At 43.6% G+C, this 25,122-nt stretch overlaps 3 protein-coding genes and 1 long non-coding RNA gene across 6 annotated transcripts; 2 read left to right on the forward strand and 2 right to left on the reverse strand.

The window, feature by feature from the left end:
• The first annotated feature begins 7,077 nt into the window (after nucleotides 1-7,077).
• LOC136512109 (transcription factor VOZ1-like) lies at nucleotides 7,078-10,479 on the forward strand. The gene is made up of 4 exons (XM_066506108.1): nucleotides 7,078-7,439; nucleotides 7,534-7,839; nucleotides 8,740-9,271; nucleotides 9,362-10,479. Exons 1-4 carry the CDS (start codon nucleotides 7,173-7,175, stop codon nucleotides 10,087-10,089), a joined length of 1,833 nt encoding a protein of 610 aa, XP_066362205.1. The 5' UTR covers nucleotides 7,078-7,172; the 3' UTR covers nucleotides 10,090-10,479.
• A 969-nt stretch (nucleotides 10,480-11,448) lies between these two features.
• Nucleotides 11,449-15,128, forward strand: LOC136513825 (uncharacterized). Its single transcript, XM_066507800.1, has 8 exons — nucleotides 11,449-11,605; nucleotides 12,493-12,533; nucleotides 12,887-12,958; nucleotides 13,048-13,131; nucleotides 13,523-13,557; nucleotides 13,966-14,051; nucleotides 14,404-14,469; nucleotides 14,708-15,128. Exons 1-8 carry the CDS (start codon nucleotides 11,539-11,541, stop codon nucleotides 14,740-14,742), a joined length of 486 nt encoding a protein of 161 aa, XP_066363897.1. The 5' UTR covers nucleotides 11,449-11,538; the 3' UTR covers nucleotides 14,743-15,128.
• Nucleotides 15,129-15,269: 141 nt separating this feature from the next.
• LOC136514039 (uncharacterized) lies at nucleotides 15,270-18,461 on the reverse strand. Of its 3 annotated transcripts, none has more exons than XR_010773509.1 (4): nucleotides 18,223-18,461; nucleotides 17,762-17,902; nucleotides 17,335-17,669; nucleotides 15,270-15,761 (listed from the first exon to the last, which is right to left on the reverse strand). It is a non-coding gene; the product is annotated as an uncharacterized lncRNA (long non-coding RNA). The 3 variants fall into 3 exon arrangements; XR_010773508.1 differs by having other exon boundaries at nucleotides 15,270-17,203; XR_010773507.1 differs by having other exon boundaries at nucleotides 15,270-17,669; nucleotides 18,223-18,452.
• A 1,837-nt stretch (nucleotides 18,462-20,298) lies between these two features.
• Nucleotides 20,299-20,971, reverse strand: LOC136509877 (uncharacterized). The gene has a single exon (XM_066504459.1). The coding sequence runs from the start codon at nucleotides 20,884-20,886 to the stop codon at nucleotides 20,485-20,487; it is 402 nt and encodes a 133-aa protein (XP_066360556.1). The 5' UTR covers nucleotides 20,887-20,971; the 3' UTR covers nucleotides 20,299-20,484.
• Nucleotides 20,972-25,122: the final 4,151 nt, after the last annotated feature.

Raw genomic sequence — 25,122 nt, forward strand, 5'->3', positions numbered from 1 at the left:
TTTGTATAGCAACTCAATTTGATACCGTACTATGAGTTTGAATAGTCTCTGAGGAGATGACAACAAAACAAGTCTCGTCAAGTTTGGACTTAGCCACGGTCATAAATTCTAGACTTAGCCATATTTCTACGTGCTTACAGGTCATGACATGCTTACAGGTGAGGTGTGTTGCGTCCGTGCTTGCATGCCTACACGTGCATGTACGGTTCGTTGCATACACCGATGCATCTCCGGTTAGCAATGCAATAGACGCATAGAGCCAAGCCCTGCATCGCCCCGCCGTACTGTAGGAGCCGAGCTATGTACTGTGTCGCCCGAATGTGCTATAGTTCCATTTGGCCAGGCAAATTTTTTATCTTAAGTATTTCTAGATTGTTTTAAGTGATCAAACAACAAGTTACTGTAAAAACTCTAGTGTTAGCCACATTAATCGATATCCAAGTCATGATAAAAATTAAAATTTGTCAATTTCCATAGCTCGGCGCCATAGCAATTGGCATTAACATATCCCTAAGAATATTACAAATGCATTTATCATTCATTCTTACATGAAATCCATACATTATAAGACACAAGTCACTAATAGTTTTCAAAGTGGTAGGGGTATTACTAACTCCAGTGTTATGAAACACCATATATTTAGCAAATGATCGAGCTCCCTTCTTTAGCCTCCCAAGTTTGCAAAGATGGATCAGCGGCACAGACTCACAGCGGTGTACACTGCACACAACAACCTGCAAGCCTCACCTTCACCTTGTATAGCAGTCCCCTGCAACGACACATGATAAGATGGACAGGAGAACTGGATCAAAAGTTCAGAACCAACTAAATATGCTTGGTGAACAATACCATTTGTTCTAGGAAAATTATCAATTATTGCACCAATAAACGAAGACAAGTAATTCCACTGTCCAGTAATCAGGTACTTCACAGCTTACAGTCCAATCTATCTCAAAAAAAAAGCTTACAATCCAATCTCTGTCAGGAGCAGTATATAGAGAATTAAAAATGAAGAATTTCTGGGAGCACGAAAGAAGCACCTACCAGGAGCAGGTGAGCCTTGCCAGCGCCAGTGGCACAATTACCATGGTCACTGCTTCCATGTAGAATCAAATGTTAGCATTATTTGAGGAAGAAAACCAATCCAACTAAATAGGTGACGCTCATAGCCAGGTTTGGCAATCTGTTCACACCAAAGAAACAGCAGAAGGAAAATGTAGTATGATAAATACTTGTTAGAAAAAAGCATGACATAAACAATAAAACACCAAATGAAAAGTATGCATTAGAAAAATTTAAATACAAACACAGATAACTTGAAACGGATTGATTAAAAAACATTGCAATTGCAATTCTAGATAATTATTGAATACTCTGCTAGTTGGACTGGATTCTTGGTTCTTAGACTTGGATACTTGTGTTCAACTGCAACTACAATATTACCTACAGAAATACTTAAGTACGAAAGATTGGGGAATTTTTTTCCCTCATAAAGAAGCATCGTGTGGAAGTTGGTAAAGAGTAAGAAACATACATTCTGGAGAACCACAGAAACAAGGAGAATTTTGCTAGAAACAGTTTAGGTCCGAAGGTAGAATGCTGCACATATAATTGAATCGAAAATTCCTGATGTTAACTAATGGTAAATAATGCCTGCATATATATATAAAATACCATCATGCATCATCTATATGTACAGTGAGATCATGAATTTCTAGTACAAAATAAGATCCTACATGGCAATTAATCCAACGAAAACAACAGCAAGATCAAATAAGATCCTAAAAGAAATGTCAGAGCACATTGCATCCCAACCAGTTCAGCACTTAGTTTTTACTGAACATACTATCAATTATCTGAAATTTACTGTTTGAGCACCAAATCAACGTTAATAAAATTAATCCACCAAGCTTATTCATCCCTTCCGGATATAAGTGAAGGTGGTCACTTACCAGAAATAACTGAAGATGTATGACACCTCAATTCCAGAAATAACATTGTAGAAACTAAGAGAACACATGTATGATGTCGCCGCTGCCACTCCTAATGAAGAAACTAAGAGAACACAGGCCTCTAGCAGCAAGGATCAATTTGGCACCTAGTTTATTTAACTTGTCACAAGTCGCAAGTGACTCTACTGCATATAGAAGTGGAGAAAAAAAGACACAGGGAGGAAGACACAGAGAGGACTTTCACCGTGCAAAGGGCTCAGCAGAGACAGATCTGCAAAGACGACGACGCCTCCTTGCTGGGCTGTGACCTCCGCGTGCCACCATCGGCTGTGGGGACCATGACCTTCGCACGCCGCCCTCGACCGTCGGGGCAGCGACCTCCACGCGTCGACCTTGGCCGCTGATGCTGTGACCTCCACGCGCCGCCTATGGCCTAGGCCGGCGACTCCCCAGCCATCTTCGCCTCGCCGAGAGGTGCGGCGGGAGCGGCGTCGGGCGAGAGAGAAGAAAGGAAGAGACGAAAAGGAAAGGAAGGAAGAGAGAAAGGAAAAGGACCCACATGTAAGGCCGGCTCGGTGCCAGGATTTATGACGCCAAACTCGGCGTTAAGATCTACGGCGCCAAGATCCACGGCACCGAGCTGGCTGCCATGTCACCCCGACTCTACTTTGATGCCGACGTGGCCCCCCGACCTAGGCGCCAAACCCTTTGACGTCGAGACGATGGCGCCGAGCTAAGGATCTAGATTTTAAAAGCATACCTTCAGGACATATTTGTGAAAAATTTTCAAAAAAAAAGGCCAAAAAAATAAAAACCGGAGTCCCAACCGTGCCCTCCTGAGCTTCTTCTGGAGTCTGGAGACGCCCTGCTGCAGAGTGCGGCAGACTGCGGACGTCTGCCCCGTGGGCCGTGGACCTGACGCCCCGTACGTCTGTGTGCGTTTCAGTGTGCGTGTTCGGGGAAGGGAGAGGAGAGCGCACGGACCTAGGCTGAAACGACGCGGCCTGGTACAACGGCAGATTGGCAACGGGCTGCTAACCTGCTAACTGCTGCTCCAATACACACATCTTTTAACTTCTATATCTATATCGATATCGATACAACTAATGCCTTATTCGTTTCTCTTCTAATTCATACTTTTCAGCTTATTTTTTTAGCCGGAACAGTGCTTTTCTCTCACAACAAATCAGCCGGAACAATATTTCGACTTGTTTTTTCAGCGAAGTGAACGGGGTCTAAAAAGACTCAAAGCGTGTCGTCTAGTCTGGCCTTTGTGCAATTGTGCGTGCGTCCCTGTTTTTAGGAAACCTGATTAAACTAGCATAAAGCTGTGTCCATGGGCGAAGCCACCCTAGGGGCGGGGTGGGGCGGCCGCCCCAGCTACCGGCGAGCTCGCGCCATACCCTCGGACCTACGCTTCATCCCAAACCCCAGCGGCGAACGAGCAGCCGAGGCATGAGCAGAGTGACCTGTGGCGCTCCAGCATGGAGGAAGAAACGAGGGGATGGGCTTTTCCTTCACTTTGTTCAGCCCAGCATAGGTGAGAGGCCCATCAAAACTCACCGTCGCACACTCCTCGTTCCCTTTTCCCCAGTGGATTCGTTCACCAATTTTTCATGAAATTGCAGCGACGAACAGCATCAACCCCAGCACGCCGGTGTAGAGGACACCCAGAAGGGGATGCAAACCACCAGAGTAGGTGGGATCTAAAAACCAACCCGATTCTCCCAAGCTGGTAAACCAACATCCCAAGAAACTCTGCCAGACCAACGCCGACAAAGATGAGGGATGGACAAAAGAAGAACCCGACAGGATCTGAATCACTTAGAAGTCCAGATCTGCCAAGCTCTTTCTTTATTCTCCGAGTACCTTCGCCGAAGGAAGAGCTGTAGATTCGCCAACGACGTCGGCAGATCTACCACTCCTGCATCCTCCAACGGCGTTCAGGAGCAGCAAAAGCACCGACGGCCATCTGACAGGCGCCACCGTAAACTTAACCCTACTATATAACTAGCTATATACAAGGGGACTAAAATCCGCCGGGTCGATTCAATCGGTCCCCCTCCTCCTTCGACGCCGGCGAGGGTGCCAGAGGCGAGGAGGACGGCACCTCCTGCTACGCCATGGCCATGGCCATGGACATCTGCTCATCTAGGCTTGGACTTGGCCATGGACCACATTGACGACGTCCATGGGCCTAGGCCATGACTCGTGGGAGGCGCGGCCCTAGCACAACCACGACGCTTTGCTTTCTCCGTGCCCCGGTCCAAATATATATAAGAAAATATTAATATTCATGATTTATACCATTAGATAATCAGTATTGCTCATATTTTTATAAAGCTCGTCCAACTTAGCATGAAAAAACAAACCACATGCTACAACAGCGGTTTGTTCGCTAGCAGTGGATTGAATGGTTGCCTTCGATCGTGGCTTGACAGACGTAAAAGCGGGTGAAACGAACCACACACTACTACTGTAGCGCTTTGTTTGCTTGCAGCGGATTGAACAGTTGCCTTCGTGGCTTGACAGACGTAGAAGCTCGGTTGGACGGTCACCCTGGAGCTGCTCTTAGCTCCATTGTCCGACGACGACATGTCTCCATCACCTGGACACCACGCGGCTGCACCGATGACATCGGCCGCCGTGCACGATGACGCAACAACCACGCCGCCCGCGTCGAGTACAACTGCGACCCCGGTAGCCACAGCACCTCCTCCGTCCCTCACGCTGACTGCTGCTGAGCCGCAACGCCACCACATCATTACTCGCGGTCGCCGCTCGCCACGGTCCCCAAACCCCCAACCCAAGTACGCCGACCTCGCCACAACCTCTGCCTTACGTCCTTACCACGCCAAATAAACGAGGATCGGGAGAAGAACCTGCGGTGCGCGTGCGTTGATGGATCGGTTTGAGGTCGAGATCACAGGAACGGTGCAACGCGACAGCTGAAATCCACAACGCAGCATGCGCGTATGCATATCTTGCATGATGCATCCTCTTGCTTGGGCCTGTGCATAGATGGATGAAGCCATGATGAAGCGATCACAGCCACACAAAATTAAGGTTGAAACGGGCGAGGCCCAGTATAGGGGCGGGACCCAGTGGATCTCACGAGTGGGTCAGTTTTCTAGGTGAAGATTGGCCCGATTGGGTCCGGAGAACTGAGCCCAGTATTGTGAGGGGTAGCAGTCGCAGCCCAGTCTCGCGTATGCCCAGTAAGGCTATTCTGCAGCTCTTGATTTACGATAATGACAATACACATTTACGATACATAGATTACTATAATTCAAGATGATACTTACCATAATGCTATAGTAAATCACTTACGAGGGAGTTACCATAATCTCATAAATTAGTATAGTAATTATCGTAACTCAAAGTGGCCACAGAATAACTTATTCTGCGGTCGGCTACAGAACAGTACGCGTGTATGTGTATATATATATATATATATACTTTCCATTTAAAAAGGCGCATGTGTGTATGTAAATAAAAGATGACCATTCTTTTTTTTTTGAGGGAAAAAGATCGCCATTCTTTGGTCCGGTCCAAATCCAAATATTTATATATGGTCTACTAAATATTAAAAATGATATTCACCAGAAAACCAAAAGGGCCGTTTCTCTCTAGTTTTCTCCGGTGTGTTAATAATATATTATTTTTTTTACCCTGGTGGGTAATTTATTGAACTACACACAATGCCTTCGTCAACAAAAAGCCAGATGAAGCTACCTTTTTAGCTTCCTCAATCTCATTCAGCTCTAGAGAGCGGAAATTGGGAAGAAACAACGAGGAGCGATGGCCGAATGTCCTGTTTGGTTGGTGCCAACTCGAAATGACTCTTGGAGCTGCCTTTGGAGCGCTATCGAATGGTGCTTAACATTTTTAGATGGGCCACCCTAAGGGCGGATCTAGCACCAGAGCGGAGTGGGCTCAAACCTCCGCTACCGCTACTCAAAGCATGGAGTCCCATCTTAATCCCCCCTTACAAATTAGTACCCATGGAAGTTTATATAGGAAGGACTAGAGATGGAAGATAATAGAAGAAGCCCCTCCTAACATGGTTTCCTAAATTCGCCACTAGGCAACCCTATGATGACAATGTCGTGAGCTAGCCAATAGGCACTAGCCAGTATCTGCAGGGTCCCAGGGTCCATACGAAGGACAAGATGAAACAACCGAATAAGAGATTCCATGAGTCAATGCCAAAGTGACTCCGGATTAGTATGGAAGACTAACTAAAAGATAAATACGGTGTTTAATAAAGTAGCCGCAAATTCATCCACGACCAGACCACCAAAGCAAGCGAACGAACTTGTCCACATTCATCCATCTGATCGTATCTTCACACTTACACTCACCCATCAGAAACAAATCAAGCGTCCGTCAATAAATAGAGAAGACAAAATACTTCATAGTCCACAAGAGCACATCATCATCCTCGTGGACGTATGTGTGTCCACTTATGCCATCACAAACAACAAGCGACTCAAGTGAAAAGGCCCATGGGATGGGGGTCCACGTAACAAAGGGCTACCTTATGGTTGGATGCAACCCGAGCAGCGCGTGGTGTCGCCATGCAATATTCTTTACGCAAGGTCCTCTTGTTTTGTCTCGCTGATCACATGTGTAGAATTCACCAAAATCCTTATACCAATATGATATTGGTATTTCTCAGTTTTAACTAGCGTAGCATTTTGCTTTTGGAGTTAAAATCAAAAGAGAAAATAATATAATAAGCAAAGAGAAAAGGCAACATATCATATGCAAACCAATCAACCTGTGTAAACTTGGAATCTATCCATCAGGACCACTGGCTGATCCAATGAATGAGATGAGGGGGCTTAAGCGCAAAAAAAAAGGACAGCGGGTGGGGGGTTTAAGCGCAAAAAAAAATCTCACCTCTCATCCTATTTATTGGATCAACATTTAGTGGTCCTGATTGATAGTTTATAAGTTTGTACAGATTAGTTAGTTTACACGTGATACCTTACCAAGAGAAAAGGGTGGTGTTTCTTCCCCGCAATTTCCTCGAACGAAACATAGGTAAGCATATGTAGTTATATAATAAAATACTCCGTTAATAACATATTTACACAAAAGAAAGAAAAGGAAGGGGAAAAGTAGAAAACGTCCGTTGTCGCAAGGGCGAATCGAGTCAATCGTCCGTCCCCAGCCCACCGCAGCCCCGCCACCAGAGCCGCCTTGATCAGCGCGATGGCGGGAGATCCGGCCGCCGGGGGCGGCGGTGACGCCCACCCCGCGTCGGGGAGCAAGAGTTCCCGCTCGTCGACGCGGCACCGGCGGTTCCGCGACCGAGCCAAGGTCCGCGTGGACGACCTACAGGAGATGTTCTGCGGCCTCCAGTCCGCTCGCAAGGAGAGCCGCTCCGCCGACGCCACCGTCCTCGAGGAGCAGGTCCACCAGATGCTCCGTGAGTGGCGTGCCGAGCTCAGCGTCCCATCCCCGGCTTCCTCTCTCCAGGCAAGTCCCCCGAACCCTAGCCCTCCGGCCGTCCAACCGTTCCCCTTTCGTGCGCGGTAGATTGGTGCTAACGGGTAGTTGTGGTGCGGCGCAGAACTCGCAGGGGAACAACCGGGAGGCTTCGGATCCACCGTCGGATACGCTGCGACTGCTGCAGCTGGTGGTGCCCGAGGAGGAGGACGACGCCACAAGTAAGCTCCTGGTGCCCCAATCGACGCAGCAGGCGCCGCCTTCTCATCAGAGCCACGAGCACGGGCAGGACAGCAGGATGGCCAATACTGATCAGAAGTGTGAAGCTATGGATGGGGGCGCTGCTCCTGCGCAGCACTCTCTAGGTCAGGGAGTGGAGGGAGATTGTGGAGAAGTGGCTGCTGCTGCTAATGCAATGTTCAATGATCAGGTAGTATTTGCATTTTCAATTATCGAGCTGGAAACTGTACTTTTTTTCCATATTGATAATGCGGAGGAGCTTGTCCTGATGAATTACTAACATTATGCTGCTATAGTCATTCTAAGAATCCAAGCTTGTGAATTTTTTTTGGATAGTGTCTAACTCTCGAGTGACTGGTCACTTACACATTCTCTTCACTGAGGCTCTTCGCTGTAGAGGATATCTATATGTGTAGGATGGTCTTTTTTAATTACTATGTTGATGATATCATCACAATAAAAAACATGTCAACTGGATACAGTATCATATTGCCAAATTACAATTTTGCATAAGAACGAACTAATTTTCTTTCATCTTGTTATGCTGTTTTGTTGCAGATTATAGACCACAGTATAGATCAACACCATAAACTAACTTCATTCACAAGTGATGACTTGTTTCAACTCACAGTGTCAGATAATGGAGTGCTGTACTTGAGCATCTAGACAAATATGTTGATGCATGTGGAAAAATGTGCTAGTACTATATTTTTTAAACTTCTGAAGAGTACAAGTCATAACATTGTGTACTTAGGCTAGTTGTAAATAAAAAATAATGATAGACTCTTAAAAAATCGCAAGTTTAGGCCTCATGTCTCAGAGTTTTGAGTTTCTGATTCAATTCAATTGTTATGGGCTCTAAACTGTACCTTGTGACAAAGAAGCATATGTACACTTTATGTTACTTGTAGGATTGAAACATGACTATGAACCTAGACACAAAACAGAGGACAATAACCGGCAGGGGTTGGGTTAGCCGACAACAAGCCGTTTCATTCCATTCCATTTTTTTTGGGTGCATGTAGTGTATCATGTTTCTTTTACCATCTCTATTGATAGCTTTAATGAGCCTGTGTTACTTTGCTTGCAGATGTACTATATAAACCACGAACTTAGTATTGATGATTTTCTTTGTGGTGATGATGATTACAAAATAAATATTTCTGGTTCTAATGAAGATCAGTTCAATAACCTGCATGGGATTGGCCAGTTGGAACATCAACAGTTTGATTTGCCATTAGATCTGCCACCTACTCATTCATATGCTGATGCAAATAACTCTGAGCAAAATACTGGAGATGTCTTTGTTCACATGTCAGACTTGCTTACAACAATATGGCCATCACCCTCTCAATATTTGGGGCCAAAATGTGCACTTTGGGACTGTGGTAGGCCAGTTGGAGGGACAGAGGACTCTGGAGATTACTGCAACCCTTACCATGCTGGTTTGGCTTTGAATGATGATGGTCTTCTTGGGACAAGACCTGTGATGCGTCCAAAAGGTATTGATTTGAAAGATGGGCCACTGTTTGCCGCTCTCATTGCAAAAGTCCAAGGAAAGAATGTTGGTATTCCTGTGTGTGAAGGTGCTGCTACTTCTAAATCGCCATGGAATGCACCTGGTAAGTATTGTTATATTAGTGCTAGCATTCTGGTTAATGTTGATAGTATCAAATTATTTTGCTAACTTTTGTTTTGTGCTGTTGTCGCAGAACTTTTTGATCTTTCTCTTCTGGAGGGCGAATCTCTTAGAGAATGGCTGTTCTTTGACACTCCAAGAAGAGCATTTGAGAGTGGCAACCGGAAGCAAAGGTCATTGCCAGATTACAGTGGTCGTGGGTGGCATGAATCAAGGAAGCAGGTAATGAAAGATTTTGCAGGTCTGAAGAGGTCCTATTACATGGACCCACAACCATCAAGCAGCCATGAGTGGCATCTTTTCGAGTATGAGATCAACGCATCTGATGCCCTTGCCTTGTACCGTCTTGAGTACAAGTCCTCTGACTCCAAAAAGAGTGCCAAGTCAAAACTGTCTAGTAGTCCACTGAATGAAATACAGCAGCAAATGGGCAGGTTGACTGCAGACAGTCCTGTGGAAAACAAACGGACTGCTAGGAGCAAGCCAAAGGCTAACCAGAAGGATACCAATGCAAATATTCATCCACATGTTAGCACCCCCAGTCAAGTTAATGCTCCAAATGCTTATCAAACTACGCCGCAGGTGAACCAAATGACATTTCTGAATGGGAACGTTGTTTATGGACCTCACCTTCCACATTCTGAAAACGTCGTCTATGGACCTCATCTTCCACATTCTGAAAACGTCGGCTATGGACCTCATCTTCCACATTCTGAAAACGTCGTCTATGGACCTCATCTTTCACATGGATACTCAGCCGAAGGAAGCAGCTTCTTTTGGAACCCAAGCGACGGGACTTGAAGATGCAGCATCATGTAGCTGCTCATACATTGTATGGCACTTGTCGAGCAAAAACTCTAACATCATCAACCAAGTTATGGGGCTGAATAGCGTGGTCCTTCATGTTTCCAAATTCTAATTGATTGGTTTCTGCACGGGGGCCTGGCTGGCCGGTGTATTTGAGTTTTGAAATACAGAGGTATACTTGCATTAACTTCGTAAAATATAGCCTGGTGTCCAAGCTGCCAATCTGAATGTAAAATAGAGTCTGCTGTAGCAGTTGCTGCTCGGGTATGTTAGGTACTTAGGTTTTTGAGTCCTAAGTTTCTTGAGCCTTTTTTTTTTGTTTTGAATTGAGATGGCTGTTTATATATGTGAGAAATCTGTGAACTTGGATTGGGTCTTACGCCACACCATTGCCAAAGTCCCCAGTCAAAGCAGCACCCAGAGCAGGAAATTGTAACTCGAAGCGAATAAACTCCCGCTTTGACTCGCACCTGTCTATTCCGTTTTCTGAAGAATAGCCCCACTCACCTGATCATCTCACCTTTCAAGAATCGTTATCGAGTTTACACAATAGTACATCAAGCATGATAATCATATATGGGGATTAGGGATACAATATGCCATAAATGGGACAATTCCTTCTAGGGATACAATAATAGCAAATAGTAGAAATACACTTAACTTTCTTTAGGGACACAATAATCGCAAATAGTAGAAATACACTTAGCCTCCTCTAAGGATACAATAATCGCAAATAGTAGAAATTCACTTAACCTTCTCTAAGGATACAATAATCGCAAATAGTAGAAATACACTTAGAATTTGAAAGTATAAGGGTATGTTTGAATGTGAAGCTAACCTTACAGACCTTGCTCAGCCAGGCGAGCCTAACCTCACTCGTTGCGGAGAGCCAATTTGGCTAGCTCACTTCATCAAAGAAAAACTGCTGTGTGCGGAAATCAAAACAACAAAGCAAGGAAACCAAAACCATTCGGGCTGTTCGTTTGAGAAAACTTCCGCCAAAAGCTAAATTCTTCGTTAACCAATCGCGTCCCCGATGAATTGTGAGAAATTCGCAGTTTAATCACTTGAAAAAGAACAGGCGCACAGGTCTCTGTTAACTTCGTCGAATATCGATAAACTTCATCAATTCGCAAATCCAAGTATTCGGGAAAGATAAAGTCAAAATTAAATTGTCAGCAGTCAAAGCTACGTGTCGCGCTGGTACAACGCGAACTCGGACTCGACTACGACCAGAGACAACCAGCGAGACTGCAGGATTCGTAGCGGCCAAGGCAGGCGGTGGCTTCCGAGTCGGTTCGGTTCCCAACTCCTCGCCAATCGCCAAGTAGAGGCAATAAAGCGAACCAAAACCCCCGCGGCGAAAACCCAATAGGCCACCACACGCCGACGAACCAAGGCAGCTGCCGAAGGAAGGGCTTGGCACCGCCGCAGTCCGCGTCCATGGCCAAAGGCAAGTTCAAGCACAAGCCCACGGGGCAGCGCACCTTCTCCAGCCCCGAGGAGATCGGTACGTACGCTGAGCTACGCAATGCGCCTTCGCCTTCCCCTTCGGTTTGCAATTTAGTTCGGCGGCGCTTTCGACGGCTTAGGGTAGGGTTTACAGTTTACTGGCCCCTTTTGTGGCTCGATTGCCGATCGCACAATCGGCGAGGCGGGGGTGGAGCGGAGTGGCCTTGATTAGTTGGTTGCTTGTTGGCTTGTGTGGTCGCGGTACAAGCTGCTTATATAGCGTCAAAATGTTGTGTTTATGTAGGAAGGGCGATTGGGGGCGGGGGTTGTTTCCTCCCTTGCACTCTGTTCTGTTCGATCAGGCCTTGTGTGCCCTTACGGCGTTTTGAATGCTTGCACTACGTCGATCATACGTTGACCTTTTTTTTTTTTATTTTGTGGGGAGTAGTTGATTGGTTGTGGTAGCAGTGTACTTGAAATTAAGGACAGCCATGATCGAGGTTTTACTGCTCAGTTTGTAGGATGTTCACTGTTCCATTCAGATCCATTGTGCAGAGTGGATGTAGATGCTCAGGGGCTGTGGGATAACTATGACTATGAACAACTATTAACTGAATTTCCTCTTGATTAACCATTTTTACATAATCTGTGTACTGTCATGGATGCTTTCTGATAAGTCCATCTTCCTTCTGGAAGATATTTCTGTGTGGCCCACCAGTAGATGTTCAACACATTATCGATTTTGATGATATTGAGGTGGCACTGTTGAACAGTTTGTTGTTTGGCACACCAAACTTAGCTGCTGCTCCTTACTGAACAAAGTAACTTGGTGGAACAAACATTAAACAGTTTGTTATGCTTAATTTGATATTTCAGCCTAGCGAACTGAGCCTTTTGTTTTTTACAATCTCTCATCTCATATGATTCATGTGGAATTGAATGCAGAGGCTGGTACTTCAGCAGGCCGTCCTAGGACCTTTAACAAGGTCTCCACCCTTTTCTTTCAACAATTTATTTTGATGTTCAGTTAACAAACCTTTAACAAGGTTTCCACCCTTTTCTTTCAACAATTTATTTTGATGTTCAGTTAACAATTGTTGCTTCTCTTTCTCTCTGACTCTGAAATTGACAACAAAATTTACTTGTGATTGAACAAATGACTTGCTTAATTCGCACAGGAAACTTGTGTTCCAAGCTCTGATCCGTTACTGTAGTTTAATTCTGTCCATAACTGATTAAAACAAATGAGCTAGCCTGCCTTTTGTTTAATCAAAACGCATATTATATGATATCTGATGCTTATTTTGGTGGTTGGCTTGTTTCTGCAATCAAAATATAGCATGATGAAAAGGATGTCTACAATAGAAGGGGGGAACCAGAAGAAGAAGAATCTGAAGATTTTGCGAAACCAGTAGGATACTATATCATTTTGAAATATACAAATTCCATAAGTCTTCATTGTTGTTTGATCATATGATCTACATTTGTTACCGTCCTCAGAAACACAAAGGTACAGAAGGTCTGATCGAGATTGAGAATCCAAACCTGGTGAAATCAAAGAATATAAAGGTCAAGGACATTGATGTAAGTGGGATACTTAGTGCTTTGTTTCCTATGCACTCAAATATAATGCAATGTTTTCCTATGGACAATGATGGTGTTAGACATGTATGCATATGCTTTATTAAGAAGAAAATTTACTCATGAACTATATATATTAAGCAAAGGTATGATGCTGTACAAATATGGTGAGTTGGAATAAGGGTTACACACATGCATTTATACAGCAAAACATGCTAAAATCGTTTTACTCCATGTACTTACTGAACCTGCTACTTCTAGTAGTGGCTTTAAATAAAAAGTTAAACATTTTGCCTGTTAGGATAGTTCTTTCATAACATTTTTCTGTTGCTAACATTTCATCATTTTCGCGTCATAATACTTTTATAAGCTGACTAGTTTTGTAATGTCACAGATTGGTAAGACAACTGACATCTCCAGGCGTGAAAGGTGGGCTTATACACTTGTCGTTCTGTCAATTGATTGTGCATCTTGTACTGCATGCTATGTTTGCTTTGTTTTCATATACAATTTTGTAAATATCATATTTCTAATGTTTGTAAACCATGAAAGAATATTGTTGTCGAAACTGTTTGCTGATAATGATGATTGAATTAGAAAGTGGTAAATTATTTGCCAATAGCACTGACACCAAAGGTGGGCTATTCACACTCCAGATTACTAGACAATCGCAATGTTTTTAGATTTTTTTCAGGAGTTGCTCTTGTCATATCATTATCTCTAACTTGTAATATACAGTATTCCTAAAGATAAATGGGAGAAAAGATCATTTGTTCTTGAAGTCACCCAGTTTTTATGACCTTATTTTCATTGTTCTTACAAGTATTCTTATTGCAGAGAGGAGCGTGAAAAACAGGAATCTCATGAGCGCCATATGAAGCGTCAAGAGCAAGGAAAAACAGAACAGGCTAGGAAAGATTTAGGTGAGACATTGTTCTGTTCTTAAGATTAGATATCGTAGTTGTGGACTTTGGATGACTTGGGTCGTATTTCTATTCGCATAAATGCACCACGGTAGGTGATCATTGATGCATTTACTGCCAACTGCCATGTTATACTATTTGCTGCACTTTGAAGTCCTAATGATCCTTTCTGTACCCCCAGTAGGAATGGTTCTATATGCGTCGCATCCGCCTTTCCTTTTTTTGATTTTATAGTTTCTCGCTTCTAATATGTAAATATAAGCTACTTTACATTTTCCCAAATGTTTGCTTACAGTGTTGCTTGATCACTTGCAAAACACTGATGATTTTGCTTATCCTTTTGCAAATGTAGAGCGCCTTACTTTGATTCGTCAACAAAGAGCAGAAGCTGCGAAGAAGCGAGAAGAGGAAAAGGCTGGTACGTCCCCTTCACCTATTAACATTTAATCTTGTTGGCAGATTGCATTGCCAGTTGCTGCTGCCGTTGAAATTTTACAGACATACTTTTCCATTAAGCCAACGACTTGTCTTTGTCACTACACGTGCTTTATTCAAGTTAAATCAAAATAAACAGGAACAACTTTTGCTTCATGCTTATTAATGAGCTTACATAACGCTCTTCCACATTACGTGCTGACACTTGCTACTGTTGGCAGCCAAAGAAGAGAGGAAGGCTGGAGCGCGCAAGTGACCTGCCAAAGTAATGGAAACGATAGTTTTGTGGGAGATGTGTAGCTGAATGCTGTAGTAATTTCCATGGTTCTGATATCAGTTGGGTTCCCGTTAACTGTACTTATTTACCATTTGAAGTAGTATGAGATGGCTTTACCATTTGAGTAGTATGAGATGGCTTTTCAATGGTTGTGGTGCTCACTGACGAGCAATGGCCCCTGTCAGCTTTGTGCACGGTGCAGTAGCTAGAGCAATAGCAACTTCGTCGAACAATACTTTCATGGTATGGTGTTTTTCTTATTCAGTCTTAAGGTCCTTTGTATCCTGCTACGTGGTGAACATACACGTGACGTGTTTATCGTTATAATAACATGTGACATTCTTTAGTTATACTAAAAATTAAGATTGTTGGATATGAGACCTTATCTGCAAATTTATTTTGTTAACACAACATGTAATATAGAAAAGAATTGATAAGATAATACATGTGCGAGCATGTCTGTAAACAAAAATAAAATTTATGTTACACAAAAATAACAACGAAATTATAGATAAGTTTATTAGACTTTTCACATCTAATAATAAGATAAAAATTGCATTTACAAAGAAACAAAATACTCAGACTATTTTTTGGTATGTGAAACCTCAGATAACAACACAATAGTAAAAATATTATGGCATGTTCATAAGCACATAATAATGGACAATCTATATTAATCTAAACAGCAACATGGAATCAACAAGATCACTCATAATTACAAATGGGAAAGGAAGTATAAAAATTTTCCTTAATCTCTAGGTTCAAAGAGAAGAGGTTATGGAAGAATTCAATGTAATAAGAGCATAAAACCATGGTGTTTTGAGCAACATTGGGATATTTCCTCATCCCAATATTTCCTTGTGTATGCATCGATCTGGTCGTATTATTGAACCCACAAGAAAATCCATTATATATTGAATTAGCTGAATCCATGGGTTCACATGTACCATCAAATAGAAATTTTGTCTATCATGTTTTCCTTTTTTTTAAAATTACATCTGCAAGGTCAGTAGCTCCAACAAGTTAGAAAAAGATGGGACAAAATCGAGAAAACAAAAAATACATTACGTTAAGGAATAATCCCATCTAGGTTGACCAGCAAATGGCATTGTATCAAAGAAAGTTAATCTTCCGACCTCTAACAAATTTGCGTTAAGTGAGGAAATTCAAAGTTCTCTATAAGACTCCCAAGAAGGAAAATGGCCTGGGACAAATGCAGATGCAGGTTAAGAAACATATTTTCTTTCACTATGCTGGCAAACCAGCGCAGCTCATGAAAGAAATAGATATATAAGACACTTAGCTCTAACACGTTCTAGGTACTTGGTATCAGTGCAATTATATATGCTGATATCATGACATTACTTGGCAATAAGACTGACCTAAAAAAATAATTGCTTGCTAATGCATACAACATACCCTAACTCTGAACTTGTCTGAACTTTTCCAGTTCTGACAAAAGTTCCACATAAGACTGATTTTCTATTTTCTTCACTTCAGTAAGATCCCAGCTAGGTAGATAACGGCTATGCTTCACCTTGTGCTGTGATGTGCTAGGATGAGCCTATCATTAACAATTTCAGGCACGAAACCCCAAATCTAACATCCATATGTCTGCAAGGAAAACTCATCTTACCTTGTCAGTATCTAAAAGAGCCTATAGGTCAGTGTAGTGGGAGGCCTTGATTAATGATCTCTAATCAAGCTTGCATGCTTGCTGTCTTTCCTGAAGTAACAGTAGAAATTTAAGGCTCTGGATTTTCCAAAGTCTCATATGCATGAGCTCTCCGAAAACACATTATGCAACAAATCTTGATTTACAGCAAGTAGTAGTAAGCATTGGCATAGTGCCAAAACATTCTTTAGCCTAATGTCACATCTAATCTAATTGGTCCAAATCAGACACATCATCAGATCAGTCCTTTCAACTCTAGCTGCACAGACATACTACCAAAAGAATACAGAATAGAAGGAATGAACAGCTATTAGTAGTAAGCATCGGCATAGTGCCAAAACATTCTTTAGCCTAATGTCACATCTAATCTAATTGGTCCAAATCAGACACATCATCAGATCATTCCTTTCGACTCTAGCTGCACAGACATACTACCAAAAGAATACAGAATAGAAGGAATGAACAGTGATATGTATAAAAAGAAGGGGAAAAAGAGAGAAACAATGTCCCCGCAACCCAAAGCAAAACATGCATATGCATGTATCAAATCAAAATTCATTGAGACATATCTTCAGCCCATAGTGTTTGAAAAAAATGGCTTTACACGACCAGGATTGGGTTATCGGTTACCTCTCTCGAAAAAAAAAAAAGAGAGGACCTTCCTCAGTTACATGGAAAAGATCATCAATTGATTAGGCAGATAGACAAATAAGATGTCAATGATGGTTGTACAGTTCATCGATAATGGTGATAAAACCTTCTTGTCTAAATGAGTCATGGTATTAGCAGTGGAGAAAAAACAAATCTGTGTCAGTAAGATAGAGAGTAACAACTAACTTATGACTGCCCATCAGTTCGGATGGCCATGTGAAAACTAAACTAAATATGAATCATACCTCTTTTATGAATTTGACTTGAATAACAGCTTTATAGCTTTGGGACTGTAAAACTGGTGAAAAATCCTGCAGTCTGCAGCAAACACAACATTATATTACAACACTCATGCCAAGACTGGATGCTTTGTACCTTGTGCATTTGATTATCGGCCTGTTCGCTGGTTGGTTTCTGGGCTGATAAGCCCGGCTGGTTTGTTGTAAGAGGAAAATACTGTGGGCTGATTGATAAGCCCTGGCTGAAACCAACAAACGAACAGGCTGTATACCTGCAGCTACAAGCCTCCACACTGTAACAAGGCCCCATATTTAGCACCGAACAAAAGTACAGGCAGTACCTGAAATTCCGGCAAACACAGGCTCCTAAAATTATTAAGAAAAACAATGTCTCTTGACTCTTGCGGTACTGCCAGATCAATTTGGGGCTTACTTTGAGAGTCGAGAAGCACAGCTTGAGAAAATCACTTGTGCCGTAGATATCATGGAGTTTGCAATCGGAAGCACAGCTTGAGAAGCACGAAGCACGTCTTCTTCAGTCAACCGGAAGCTTCTCTCGTTCCCCACCTGCGGCCTGCCCAATCGCAAACTCATATTACGTCAACAAAAAATTCAAATCTGATCAAATCATACCTATGAGGAACAGAATCCTTAAGAAAGCTAAGCCTAAGATCATAGCACCGAGGTGGCAAAGACCTTTATTTCAACTCAGATTGCTCCACGAAGTCAGTTCCTATGTGTCAAAAGCTTAGCAAAATTGAAGCAGACATCCTATAGGCTATAATAATCATCAAGACTCAAGAGCAAGAGAACATTTAGAACAATAGACACGACAGCAGGACCTCGACAGCCATCCTGTATGCGAATGGAAGGGGCCGAGAGACCATTGCTCACCTCCTCCTTCAGCACTGCCGCTGCCTTGTCCGCGGCCGCTCCAGCCTTCGGGCCACGCGGAGGCTGAGGCGACGGGAGAGGAGGTCGCAGGACTTGGCATCGATCTATCACCGGAGTAATAACTAACGTGATAGATGGAGGGATTGGATCGGCATCCGTGGAAAATTGTAAAGGGTGGGTAGAAAAATTACCGGTGAAAAAAAAACTTGAGGCGACCGAGAGAAACACGCGTAAATATTTACTAGTTTTTTCCGGCTAGGTCCGCATGTCAGATCACAGTGAAAATATTAGATGTGTTGGGTCTAATTTTAATGTAGATCTAGGGTACAAGAATTAAGACGGATATGAATATAAAAGTGAGAGGCTATTTTCAATTCTGTGCTCTTTTATAGTATAGATATAAATTAGTTTTTGGTAGAAAAAAAGTTTAACATTGTAAAAAACTAGGCTATTTAGGGCAAAAAACTGGATATTTGTGAAAAAAGAGTCCGGTGTAAAAATGGAAAAATAAATAAGTCTGGCATGGCAAAAAAAACTTGATATAAGTAAAATAAAAAAAAAGATAAATCAGTTTGACATGGTAAAAATCTAGATATAGGTGAAAAAACAAAAGAGTACGTCGAGTCCGGTGAAAAAAAAAAAGAAATAGATAAATTAGTTTGCCATGGTAAAATAAATAAATCAGTTTGGCATGGTAAAGAAACTAGATATAGGTAAAAGAAAAAAAGATAAATCACTTTGACACGGTAAAAATAAAGATATAGGTGAAAAAAACAAAAGAGTCAAGTCCGGTGAAAATAGAAAAGAAAAATCAGTTTGGAATGGTGAAAAGGACAGAAAGAATCGACTCCGCTGGAGATCGAACCCAGAATCTCTGATTCTGTAGACCAGCGTCTTATCCATTGGGCCACGGAGTCACTGTTGTATGGAGTAGCGAATAACATTTTATTAATGAAGAGCAAACTCGAGTAGGCACAGCCTCACGTGAAGCCTCCGCAGCTAACATCGAGGTCGTGTTGGTACTGTTTCATTGCTTGGGACATCCATTCAAAGCGAAATCAACGCTGCACCAAGCTCCAGCAAAGCTCGCGGTCCAGAAGGGCCCGATCATCTGGCCTGGCTGGCGCTGCCACGGCCTGTCGGCCTGACATTCTTCAGCACTGTACTGCTCCTCACGACCAGACATTTGCACTGAACACCTAGTAGAGACCCCAAAAATACCTAAACTGAACGGGTGCTACAGTGATACTATTGTTGCTACGGATTTAGGCCTTGGTGTAATGCTGTTCCACATTACTATATGCTAATGATGTAGTAATGCTGTTGGTAAGCTAGCTAGTGTCATCAGTGCTGCCAGCCGCATGTAGTTCGGTTTCAGATGGCACGGCATCGAAGTTCAGGACGAACCAACCAACCAATGGCTCTTGCTCTTGCCACAAGCAATGCCATGCCGGAAATGCCAGGTCAAGACGGATTTGACCGGACAGGCGCCAGAGATCCAAAAGGCCGCCCTCGTCTACGCCGGGACCGGCTGCTTTAATTCGCTTTGCAAGCAAAGCAAGAGATATCTATTGCTTGCCCTGAAGAAATCAGATATGATGGCACTAACGCTACTGACATCAGATGCAGAGCAAATCCATTGATTAATTCCACACGGTTTAGTTATCGAGTTGGATGCTGACTAGACATCACTCTGACAGTGAGGCTTTGCTTTTTCGATCATCTCGCTCATGAGTCATGATGCATCGATATCATGGCGATATAGTATTTATTGGTTACTGCTTGATTTTTTCCTCAGGTGGTTGATCTGCGCCGCGTTGCTTTTTGCTCACTTTCCTGTTAAACAATTCGTTGTGCCACTCCCATAACTGCATTCCCTTCTAACCAAATTAATTCTTGTCTAATCAGTGATGAGTGCTTCAGTGCTCCTTCCTAGGACAGTGGGCTGATTTTTTTTTTGATAAAAAACACGGATCATCAGTTCGTCACGATTCACAAGAAGTCATGAACACAAGCGAAATCGAGAGCGAGGGTGGGACGCACGATTCACACGAAGGAGTTTTTCCAAGACGAACTCTGTTTGAGACATCTCCAATCCTCTGTGCAACCAAGAAGCAACGGCATGGTGATGACTGATGAACCCATCATCCTCGACACCGGCGTTGCAACTACCGTTTCAAGATCAACATCTACAACTCAACTAACCAGACAACAAGTGCGGGAAAAGATAAGAAAGAATCTACTAGCACAACTAGAAGCTAGCTAGCTCTCTCCGGTGGACTGATCAACCGGGCGCCGGCTCGACAGCAGCGACGGCGAGGGGCAACCAGCGGCGGCTGCGGCGCCGCAGGGCCGGTGCCAGCGGCCGTCGTCGAAGTTCTTGGCGTAGCTGTCGGCGTCGTACTTGAAGGTGGCCGCGACGGGCGCCCTGCAGGCGTTGCTGCAGATGCTCTTACTCTCCCGCACCAGCCGCCGGAGCAGCCCTCTCCACGCGCGCCGGCCGCCGCCGCGGCCCGCGGCGTCGTCCCCGCGGCCGAGCAGCTGGAAGCGCGCGGGGCTCCGGCGCACGCCCGGCGGCAGCCACGCTGGGGAGGCCATGCAGCCCGAGAAGTAGGAGGACTGGGTCGTCGGAGTGGACGGCTCGCTGTTCATGTCCAGGGCCATGGCGTGAGAGGAGGGGAGAGACCGAGAGTGAGAGGCGCCTGCTGAGGAAGATGCGTGTGTGTCTGCTGCGCTGCGCCAGTGTGGGATGGAGAGGTCGAGGTGGTTCACGTTCACTGGTCAGTGGTCACTTTATATCGAGCTGCGAGACAGTACCAGCGGCCGTGCATATGAATACCACCGTACAATACCAGCTAATCAGTGTGAGTTCCCAAACTTAGGATCTAATGTTACTCTAATAAAGTATTAGTATTTTCTCCGATTAGTGATCACAAATATGAATACATCTAGTTTTGTCGTAAGAGCATCCTCAACACTGCCACGCTAACTCTCTATAAAGACTCTAACCTTCTAAGACCCTCTTTAGCACGACTCCAAACTACTTCTAACTCCTTGTTAGAGATTTAGAGTACGCAAGGAACCGGAGCCAATAAACCAGAAAAAATGGTGGCTCTATCAGCTCCTAGTTCAGTTTGAAAGAAGATATAAAAATAACTTGCTGCTACAGTGCACCAAAATCCAAACCGCTACCAAATGAGACCTAATTTAACTTGTATCTTATATGGAAAAGAGAGAAAATAAAGGAAGAGAAAAAGTTGTCATTGGACCTCGCGAAAGTCGCTAGCTTAGGGAGAATTGTGACTGTCTCATCGGCGCTTGCGAATTGTGAACACGTGTTGCTTTCTCCCTTTTGCACCACTGCTGGCATGATCAAGGAGGAGCGAGACAAAAGTCGACATAGGGGAGCAGACGCCAGTGTGATTGAGTAGGGACGGGCTTGGGCATGGCATGGGAGAGGGGGTACCGACATAGAGGAGGAGCATAACCGCTAGCTTAGGGAGAACTAAAGGAGAGGCATAGCATCCGGTGACTAGGGAGAGGAGATGACCCAAGAGAAGAGAGAAGTTTACAAAGAGGTGAGGACCAAAAAAAAGAAAGCGGGACTTAAAAAACTGAACAATATGGGAACATAAATTTTTGGAATGAGGACAGATCTATTGTGCATTTTATATCTTTATTCTTGTATGAACGCTTGCGCCTTCCCCTTCTGTGGGCTTTACGATGTCAATCTAATGTATCCTTGCATACACCCCTACAACTTCGTTCCTAAAAACACAACATAGTATAGGGTTAAGGTTAACTACATAAAGTACTCAGCAAGCTCTAACCCAGGAGGGGTTTAGCTGGGGTAGGATTTTAGGGTGTTTAGATGGGGACGGGAGTTGTTAAGAAGGGGTTTAGGTTTCAGAACAGAATGCTCAGAATGGTATGCGGTAACCGGCAAGCTAGTTTTCAAAAGATAAACCTGAAAAGAAAGTTATACAAAACGGAACAAAAAGAAATTTGAAAGTAAGTAAAGCAGGATTTTGTAGTAGGCATTCCAAATAAGAATGAATAAGATTAAAAAAGGAATTTTCAAAATAAGAAAGAAATAGGATTTTGAAGAGATACTTCAAGATATGGATAAAACAAGATTTTGAAGAGAGGTTTTCTAAAACAAAAGGGGGTGTGTTTTTTTTTTAAAAAAAAAAGAAGCCTAAAAACCCCAAAACAACAAATATGTCAAAACAAGAAAGTATGCGAGAAAGTAGTGGTTGGCCCTAGGGGAGGAGTGTTTTGAGGGATTTGATTTGGAATTTGAAAGAGGTGTTTCGGTGCCACAAATAAGGGCCTATTTGGCAGGGCTCCTCCCCGGCTCCGGCTCCTCCGGAGGAGCCGTGTTGAGCACACCATAAATTTAGGAAAACACACCAACCCTAAAAAATGAATATGATGAATTTTAATGCTAGCTCTAAAAACATTTTAAAAACGGTTTCGCATGTAAACAAGAAAATATTTTTTTTAGTTTGTTTACAATTTTTTTAAAAATAATTATTTAGTGGGTTGCAACATAAAGAAAAACACAAGGTGTTATAAATACCTTTGTATTTTAGGACAGAAGGAGTACATGTTTTGACAATAGTATAAGTCATCTCCTGATGGGGTGCGGGATGGGGTGGGGTGGGGTGAGGTTCGGAATGAGACCCGAGTAAAAGTGGCAGTAGACACGACACTGAATATCAAGCCGAAATGCTAGTACATTAGCAAGTTGTTTATGCGCTCCTTGTTGCTACTCCGGCTGATAAACTTTATTAATAGAAAAAAAGAAACGGAGGTGCAGTATATCTACTAGCTTTATCCTGTATCCTTTCTGGAAAGTTGTTGATCGCCCATCATTAGCAACAATGATCACTGGAGCTTAAATTCATAGTAAGTGAGAGAGGACCACCCCAATCATGCGACGGTGCTTCCTATGAAAGGATCATTGCTGTGCAAGCTAGCTGAAGATAGTGCCAACCCCGCTGTACACTTGCACCTAAAATGTGGACCGTATATGTAGTCTCAACTCTCAAAGTGCTCTCTGTCCCTGGATATCTGTCGTTTTCGTTTTTCGAGAAACAATTTTGACTAAATATATATTAAAACATATTAATATTTTTGGTATATAATTAATACCATTGAGAAGATCTTTGAATCTAGTTTTTTTAATAAATTTATTTGAAAATACAAATGTTGCACGTATTTCCTATAAATTAAGTCAAATTTACGGTACGCACATCAACTGCGACGGTTATTTTGCGACAGAGAGAGTACGTACACACACCACTACATCAGCTACAATATTCAAAGTTGCACACCCACTCCAATATGCTCCTACATAGGGCTTCAGCATCAAAGGAAAAAAATAAGGAACATTAATGAATGATGGAGATGAATTCCAGTCACTACACTCGGAAAGAAAGAAGGTTCAATGATAACGTTGTATACAGACATTGAAAGTTTGGTTTTGGTGAATTGATGCAACCCTAAGTGCTAACCTAGTTTATCAAAGTGATTATGAGATAGGTAACACATTCCAAGTGGTGGAGCAAATGAAGATCATGACATGATGATGATGATGCCATGGTGATGATCAAGTGCTTGGACTTGAAAAGAAGAAAGAGAGAAACAAAAGGCTCAAGGTAAAGGTATAAGTGGTAGAAGTCATTTTATTTCGGTGATCAAGACACTTAGCGAGTGTGATCGCATTTAGGTTCGATAGCTGTACTATTAAGAGGGGTGAAACTCGTATCGAAATACGGTTATCAAAGTGCCACTAGATGCTCTAACTCATTGCATATGCATTTAGGATCTAGTGGAGTGCTAACACCCTTGAAAATGTTTGTAAAAATATGCTAACACACATGCACAAAGGTGATACACATTGTGTTTAGCACTTGGGAGCAATGGTTCGAAACTTCACCGGCGAAGTATCCGCTCGTAGAGTGCGGACAGTCCGACGGTGCCACCGGCGCCCTGTATAGAAAAGATAGGGTTTTACAGAGTGGACCGAACGCTGGCCTCAACTGGACCGGCGCGTCCGATCAGTGGAAGCAGTGAAGACGCTGGCGTCGGTCTTCGACCGGACGCTGGGTCACTTCGTGACCAGACGCGTGATGAGTGTGTCCGGTCCCGCTGACATGGCGGCATAGAGAAGAGGAGAAGAACTGGACACTGATGCTGCGTTCGATCGTGATCGATCGGACGCGTCCGGTCGTAGTTGAGCAGCTCTGGAAGCTCTCTGGACTCGACCGGACGCTGCCCCATCTGCGTCCGGTCGTGATCGAACCGACGCGTCCGGTCGTCATTCGGCTCTCTCGGGACCTCTCTGGAAACGACCGGACTCGGCAGAGGTGCGTCCGGTCTTGGCACTGTGCTGCGTTCGATCGTGACTTAACCGTTGAGATCGGGCGCACAACATTTGAAGCGAGGGATGACGTGGCGGCCATCCGTTGACCGAACACTGGCAGGGTGCGTCCGGTCGTTCTGACCGGCGCGTCCGGTCACCCTGAATTTTCAGTGAACAGAGGAACCAACAGATCTATTCGTGGGGGGCTCTCTATTTCAGCCCCATGGCCGGCTCAAGCTCACTCTTTTGGCCATTTGCATTGACATAGCAACCTTGTGAACTTAGCCAAAGCCCTCCCACTCATCTCCATCATAGATTCATCATCTTTATGAGATTAGGAGTGAATCCAAGTGCATTGCTTGAGTGTTTGCATTTAGAGGTACTTGATGTTCTTGTTTCGCTGCGGGATTCACTTATTACTCTTGGTAGTTGCCGCCACCTAGACGGCTTGGAGCAGCGAGGATCATTGAGCGGAGGTTGGTGATTGTCTCCGGCTCCGATCATGGTGATTGTAAGGGGTTCTTGACCTT

The sequence above is a fragment of the Miscanthus floridulus genome, chromosome 16, assembly GCF_019320115.1.
Source record: "Miscanthus floridulus cultivar M001 chromosome 16, ASM1932011v1, whole genome shotgun sequence".
In the NCBI taxonomy this organism is placed as follows: domain Eukaryota; kingdom Viridiplantae; phylum Streptophyta; class Magnoliopsida; order Poales; family Poaceae; genus Miscanthus; species Miscanthus floridulus.